Source organism: Lethenteron reissneri, chromosome 38, assembly GCF_015708825.2.
Source record: "Lethenteron reissneri isolate LAM-NWPU_2019-01 chromosome 38, ASM1570882v1, whole genome shotgun sequence".
Lineage (NCBI taxonomy): Eukaryota > Metazoa > Chordata > Hyperoartia > Petromyzontiformes > Petromyzontidae > Lethenteron > Lethenteron reissneri.
This window is the reverse complement of record NC_083816.1, coordinates 9,611,604-9,619,509: the sequence shown is the minus strand read 5'-3', so window position 1 is coordinate 9,619,509 and position 7,906 is coordinate 9,611,604. Positions and strand designations below refer to the sequence as shown.

The 7,906-nt window shown below is 45.2% G+C and overlaps 1 protein-coding gene across 4 annotated transcripts in view; it reads left to right on the top strand.

Moving 5' to 3' along the window:
• The first annotated feature begins 404 nt into the window (after positions 1-404).
• Positions 405-7,906, top strand: part of LOC133351775 (actin nucleation-promoting factor WAS-like) — a 22,085-nt gene continuing 14,583 nt past the window's right edge. For 3 of the 4 annotated variants that reach the window (XM_061567279.1, XM_061567280.1, XM_061567282.1), the window contains exons 1-6: positions 405-1,051; positions 1,746-1,877; positions 3,115-3,174; positions 3,876-3,962; positions 5,944-6,112; positions 7,508-7,597. In XM_061567279.1, the coding sequence (XP_061423263.1) occupies positions 944-1,051; positions 1,746-1,877; positions 3,115-3,174; positions 3,876-3,962; positions 5,944-6,112; positions 7,508-7,597 (646 nt within the window). In that variant the 5' untranslated portion in view covers positions 405-943. The remainder of the gene's footprint in view (positions 1,052-1,745; positions 1,878-3,114; positions 3,175-3,875; positions 3,963-5,943; positions 6,113-7,507; positions 7,598-7,906) is intronic. The other variant, XM_061567281.1, reaches the window with a different exon arrangement.

Sequence of the window (7,906 nt, the reverse complement as noted above, 5' to 3'; positions counted from 1 at the left end):
GATGACTACGGGGATGGGTGCGCTATATAACAGCCAACCATAAGGGGGTGCGTAACTGAGCCAAGGGTCAGAGGCGGGGATCAGTCGGGAAGCTCCTGGAACCTACACGAGAGTTCTAGAAGGGGGGCGTGGCCAGAGACGGGGCTTGGCCACGCCGAGGAGTATAAAAGGGGGAGGTAACCAGAGGTTCGGGGCTGTCGTGGGGGTTCGGGTCCTGGCTGGCGTCGCTGTCTTCGCCGTCATCTCTTCATCATTGTCCGGCCGTATAGCTGATCCGCTGCACGGTCCCCATCATCGTCGCCGCTGTATAGCCAGCCAGCTATATGGTTAGACGCCGGCGATGTGGCTGTATGAGTGGGTCAGCTACACGTAGCCCAGTGTAGATGTCGCTCAGTGTAAGAAGTAAACAAGGAGCCCTCCTCTGCTAGTCGCATTATGTTGTTCGTGGTACAAACCGTGCGTAGCTAAGTCAGGAAAAACCCAACGTCTATTCCATCTAAAAAGAAAACTTTGGAACCATGCAACCACCCAACTCCAGACAAGTCTTCAAACTCGCGACCAAAAGTTATTATGGGACATCTTGTCACGGTGTCATGGGAAAATACAGTGGACTACACCCCGACTTTGCGTGCTTTAAAATAATACAGCTTGTTTTACGGATATCTATACCAAAACAAATTCAAATTTTGGTGATTTTTGAAATCTATTGTATAGAAAACCACGAGCAACGGTAGATCGAAAACGTGGGAGGGTGATGTGGGACGGAAAATGTTTCCTCATTCTTTCACCTGGACGATACGTGTGGGCTTTTTTTGTCTTTCCCGCACGCACATATCCCGTCGCACACAAAACCAGCGAACGCAAAGTCTTTTAATCGTTTCTTTCAACAACCGCCTGGACGGGTCTACCTCCTCCTGCTCCTCGGCTCGCTCGCTCGCTCGAGATGTCAGCGGCAGACAGGTCAAAGAAAGAGAAGATGAACGTGGGTTCCAGCTTCCTCAACGCCGAACAAAACGAGATTCTGTTCAGCCTGCTGGGACACAAGTGCACGGTATGTGACATCTCACCAAATCACTTAACCGAGAGCCAATTAAACATTTCAGCTGGCACATAGGTGCACGCTACGTAATATCTCACCATATCACTTAACCGAGGGCCAATTAAACATTTCAGCTGGCACACAGGTGCACGCTTTGTGACATCTCACCAAATCACTTAACCGAGGGTCAATTAAACATTTCAGCTGGTACACAGGTGCACGCTATGTGATATCTCACCCAATCACTTAACCGAGGGCCAATTACACATTTCAGCTGGCACACAGGTGCACGCTATGTGATATCTCACCAAATCACTTAACCAAGGGCCAATTAAACATTTCAGCTGGTACACAGGTGCACGCTATGTGATATCTCACCAAATCGATTAACCGAGCGCCTATTAAAAATTCCATTCTACCGAAATGTTATTGAGATGACTTCGAGCTGATACGACTTTTAGTTATTGCACTCCTAGCAGAGGAGCCTCCACCGAATTGAGATCTAGAGAGCCCTTATGAAAGTTTTGTTTAGCCTACTCTTTCACACTGGCCGGATGTCTTGGAAGCTGTGCAAGTACCCACACTTTACCCCACCACACGCGTCCTGCGGTTCGACTAACTGCGGTTGCGAATTCCTATAATATGTTAACAATTTTTTTAAACTAAACCGTAAGGGAACGCATTTGTGTGTCCATCACCCCACCAGACACTGGTCTCCACCATGGTGATCGTCTTCCTCCACGAGGGTGGCCAGTGGATGCGGAAACACTATGGCGTGGTGTGCTTCGTGAAGGACGGCTCCAAGAAGTCCTACTTCATACGTGTCTACAGCGTGGGGGTAAGGTGCGGAGTGCGGTCCCCATTTGTGCCGTCGTTACAACGGAGTTGGTAACAAGTATAACCCGTAAAAACAAAGTTTTTCACTATAAATCCTTTATATGCGTGGCGGCTAGAGTCCTCTCGTCCTCTGGCTTGAGATGGCTGCCACCTATGGGTCAGATGATTGCATTGCACCATTAAGCAATTGGTAATTAAATATAATATTTTTGTCCTAAAAAGTGTAAAATTTTGGAAAGATTTTTTCACGAACATTAATTGTCACGCACAACGAGTCTGTGTGGAAAATGTCAGCTCGATTGGATCGCGGGAAGTGGGTTAAAAAACGACCGAAAGATTTGCACGGTCCTAAGCGTGCAAGCAAGCGAACTTAATATAAAGGATTTTAAAATGGTGCTTTATTCTATCAATGTTTTTTTACCATTTTATCTGGCAACAAAACTGATACCTTTTTTACAAGGAGTCATGTTTGCATTGACCACAATACCTGCGATCGGAATGCCAACAAAAACCACAACTCTGATAATGTGTGCACTGTCCTTGAAATTGATTGGTCCACACCCGAGACAGCTTTTCTTAAAGTCTAGATGACGCCTTTTGGCGTGCGCTACCTTATGACGGACCAATGCAGACCTTATTGGTCACCCCGTGCGCCGTATACATCTCAACGTTCAACCTACAAAGTCCCATCACAAGGGAGAAACACAAACAAATAGACATTTTTCGATTTAACGTTTTCGTGACTGCAGGGATTCAGATTCTTGGTTCTGTCGGTAAAGTCACGTAGAAGGGAAATAAAATTCTCACGACATTTCGGCCACAACGCAAGCAGCCATCCTCGTCGTGAGAATTTGATTATGTTTTATTTGTATTATTTCCCTTCTACGTGACTTTACCGAAAGAACCAAGAATATAAATAGACAATTTGTTTTATGCCCGAATCGAAACGGCTGTACGCCGTTTGGACCTGAAAACTCAATTTCCCTGTACAAGAAAACGGGGTAAACCATATGGGTCAACAGCTATGCGATTGCCCTTCTGAAGAGGACTTTTGAAATAAAGTGTTGCTGTTTCACACTCCCCCTCCCCTCCTGGTGTTCAGCCGTCGTTGAGTCGCCCACCGCTTCTCCGGAGGAAAGAAACAGAGCGCAGAGTCTGCTCATCGTCTCCAAACTTTGTTGTTGTTGTTGTCTATTTAGCCGACTTGTTTCTCCCCCTCCCCACCTCTCCCTCGAAAGGATTCACGGCAGGAGGAGAGCGGAAATGGCGGACCGGCTACACGAGAATCAGGACTCAAGGTAAGTGAAAATATTTTTTTTCTATTTATGTTACTTTAGATTATGTTTTATTTACTATACAGTATTTTTTACTGTGTCACGTGCAAATGTACAATATGCCTTCTTAATTATAAGTTTAACAAGGCTTCCCTTGAACCGTAACACATTTCACAACATTGACCGTATGTACATTTAAATACATTGCATCGTTGTGTTCCGACTTACGAACCGTTTGACTTACGAACGGGTCTCGGGAACGAATTAGGTTCGTAACCCGAATACTGCCCATACCCGAGTGGATTTCGCACAGAATCGGCAACACTAGTAGTAGTAGGTTTTTACCCTTTAAACTGGTACAAAACTGACACCTTTATACAAGGCATCATGTTTGCAATAACCGCAACACAAGCAGTCAAAATGCTAACAAAAAGAAACAACTCTGATGATGATAATGATATGCACTGTCCTTGAAGTTCATTGGTCCACACCCAAGACAGCTTTCCTTAGAGCCTAGTCTCCATTGGTGTTGGACCAGATGACGCCAAAAGGCGTACAACTCAAAAACAGTGCACTATCAGAGTATTGAGAGCTCGGGGTAAGCATTTACACTATGAGATCTCTTTTACCAGTGGCAAAATATAGTAGTAGGTTTTTACCCTTTTAAACTGGTACAAAACTGACACCTTTATACATCGGCAACACTGTTTCTCTCTCGTGTGCAGGAGCATGGCCTCCTGTGGGAGCAGGAGCTCGAGAAAACGCTCAAATACAAGGCGGCTCACGAAATCTTCCACACCGTATACAGCAAGGCAAGCGCACCGCTGTCCGTGGCCCTCTCGCACACCAACACGACGGAGATTGTGGTGGCTCAATCTCCCTGTGGTATTGAACAATTACAGTTTTAGTGCAGTGGCGGTGGTGGTGGTGGTGATGATGGCACGGTTTGGTGGTTCTGGTGGGACATTTAACACGTTCCTTCGGAGTGGGCAGGTAGCAGAGGTCGCAATCGGGTACCTGATACCTGTACCCTACCCGATACCCGGCTACCCGTACCCGGCCGGGTACGGGTACCCGTTTGCGACCCTGGTGCGGCCAGGTACGGGTAGGCGTGAGTCACTGGTGAGTAACCGTTTGTCACTCATTTCGGGTAGGGTACGGGTATGGGTAGGGAACGAGTACCCGTACCGGGTACGGGTACCCATTTGCGACCCTGGTGCGGCCTGGTACGGGTAAGGAATCAAAACCCGTTTGCGACCTCTGGCAGGTAGGAACTTGGTTGGACAGCGCATTCGTGCACGACAGAAAGCTCGCGGTCACGTGACGCGCTTCAACCAATCCGGGAGCATACTACATGTTAGGGAGGGGCTATGCATGACAGACAAATAATCCCTGGTGGGCAGTGTGGAACTGTTGTTCCTACCTGTAATATCCACTTTACAGCAGACATGCTTTGGTGAACTTGGGTGAATAGTAAAATAAGTCACGTCAAAGTGTTTATTTTTTCAACTCACTTCATTGAGTGTTGGGCAGTGCTCATCAATAGTTCACAGCCTTGAGGTGGTGTAGTAAATTCCATATTCCTATGGCGGGCGTGAGGATTTCTAGAGGAAAATCACAGTTGACTTTCCCACAAAGTGGAACACTTTTTATCTATCCGAGAGGAGTGAAGGGCTGACTAGGCCCCTGACTGGAGCTTTAACTAGTGACCTCCCGATATTGAGCCGTGTGTTCCACTTAGCCGTAATACGGTGCTAGCATTCATGTCTCTCTAAAAGAAATAATTCTGCCATTAGTCAGTACACTACTGCATTAAGGTGTCTTCATGCCGTGTATAGTTAATACTGTCCCACTAATGCCCCACAGAGTTGATTTGGTGACCATAATGGGAATCTGCCATCCACCTGATTCTGTAACTTGCTTCGACTTGATGATCAGTACTAAATGTACAAAACTTCCACAAATCTAGTGTTTCACACAATTGCCAAGAGAAACACATTTTTCCTCAAAGACTCGTTGGTTGTAACGTTGACTTTTATTTTCGCGAACGTCTCTCAGTATTTACGACACACACACACGTGACTAGTGAGTGCGTGAATACAAAGTTACCAGATTTTTTGTCAATACTGGCATGAACACAGTTTGCCAAATCAAATGTTAAATCCTTCCTTCAAAAACTTTGCTTATAAAACACTAGAGGGTTTAAATTTCGATTGTACACAGCCTCAGTACAAAGATGAAGTTGAGGTTTAACATGTGACAGAGAAGAACTCACCATAACAGAGGAGAAAGAATGATAAAACATTTCCTGGGCCATCCACACAGCATCGTCGATTATTAAAATAAGTTATAATCCCTCTGTTATGTTTACCATGCACTCAGTGGACTGGATGCTGCTGCTATGGTGTAATGTTTATCACACTGGACTTGCAATCCAGAGGTTGCCGGTTCAATATTCCTGTGAAAAATTATTAAATCCCTCCTCCACCTCTGTCGACCCAGCAGTATCGCGGCGCTTTCAAATGCGCGTCTGCGGCAGTCTGGAACGCTCTTCCTTCCGATATCAGGAAGCCACTGGAGCTATACACTTTCAATCATCTGCATTTAAAACAAATTTCTATAGAACCGCTTTTTGTGTTTAGTTTGTTGTCCTTCCCCCGCACCTCCGATTAGCATGGTTGGCTACGAACGGTGCGAAAGAAGTTGACCATACATACATAAATTGGTTCATAACATTTGAACACCGAATAAACTTGCCAAGTGTTGATCACCGACCCTTCTTTCCTCCCACAGGACAAGAAAGCCGCTCTCTGTTTCGAGAACGAAGCAGAGGCCGCAGATTTCAAAACGATCGTTATCGAAAAGCTGCATCTACTGTGTCCAGGAAACAGCAAGCCAGCCAGCGGCGCACTCCCTGCCAAGTTCGATACACTTCCGGGCAGGTTGTCGCCAATTCACAAAGGTACGCGAGCGGTCCTCACAGTACCTGGACGAACAAACTCGGTATTTGTTTCCTTTTGCCTCTTACGCTCCCGCACAAAATCAGGACTTTTGAGCGGTCCGGGAAGACCTTGGGAATACCGGGAGGAGGTGGAAACCCTCCTCCTGAAAATGTTGAGCAGTGGGCGTCTCGTCATCGGGGTGGGCAAGTGGTGCAACCGCAAAGGGGGCCCTCGGGCTGGAGGGGACAACCACCAGGCTACGAAGAAGGGTCCACATGCACCTCCCATCAATCCTTGCACCAGGATCCATGCCACGTTGTAACGTTACACCACCGCTCGCGCATAGATGTACGAAACACATACAACAACGACAACTTTCATTTGCAATGCGTTTCCGAAAACTGATTTTGAGACCATGTGTTAAACATTGCTTTTCTCACATGTTTAGATTGGTCATTGCCTAGTTTTTTTATCGATGCTTAATAGGAGCCCAAAAACATCATGGGAACTATACTATGGCAAATGTTATTTTTTTATCAACTGAGCATTTCTTTGCTGCATGGCACTGCAGAAATTATTGCAAAAAAAATAATTGAGACATTTAATACACACAGAAGGGCAACTGCCAACAATCAATTTAATGGCAGTAATAACCAAGAGAAGTTAACGACAGCAGCTTAAAATAACCAATAACACCTTGTTATTGGACTGCGGTGTTTGTAATGGCAGTCGTTACAAAGTAGGCAACATTAATTCAAGATTAGCGATCGATTGCCTTGCATTGATTCTGTACAAATCAGGGGACATGCATCTGTAAATAATACCAAAGCACCGCATACACTTGTATAACAATGCTCATTCATCTTCATGGTTCTTTCGGTAAAGTTACGTAGAAGGGAAGCAATAAAATAATTAAAATAAAACATAATAAAATAATTCTCACGACGTTTCGGCCACAACGCAAGCAGCCGTCTTCACCTGAGGATGGCTGCTTGCGTTGTGGCCGAAACGTCGTGAGAATTATTTTATTATGTTTTATTTTTATTATTTTATTATTTCCCTTCTACGTGACTTTACCGAAAAAACCAAGAAGATGATTCCCTGCAGTCACGAAAGCTTTAAATCGAAATTGAACGCTCATTCACCTGCAGACACTTTGTGCTTGTACAGCTCTTCTGTCAATCCACTGCTGCCACCACTCACCTTTGCACGTTGTGGGGGTTATTTTAATTGACCATACTTCACCACACTGGCCAGCGTGGGTAGGTATACACGTGGGACCATAAAAGTACTGTCCAATATTCTTGGTTCTTTCGGTAAAGTCACGTAGGTAAAAAATGAAATTAAAATTAATAAAAATTAAAATTTTAAATTAAATAAAAATAAAACAAAAATCCCCACGTGTTGCTCTTTAGACGTTTCGCTGCCGCCCCCACTTCCATCACGGCTGCCCAATGGACCTCCGCAGCTGCTGCCAACGCGCTCGCCACACACGTTGCCGAGAAGTGAGAAACATCTTCGCGCACACACGAGAGGGCACGGGCAAGGCTGCCTGCCAACTTTTCCACGGTAGACCCAAAGCAAGAGTTTTTTCTCAGTCTCCCTAGGTTCTATTAACGCCTGTGGAAGTATACTGCAATAAAGTTTAAAGCTTATTTGTTTGTGTATTTAGTTATATTCTTAGGTTTTTTTCGGTAAAGTCACGTAGGTAAAAATTAAAATTAATAAAAGTAAAATTAAAATAAAATAAAAATCACGACGTTTCGGAGGCAACACAAGCCTCCGTCTTCAGCATGTGTTGCCTCCGAAACGTC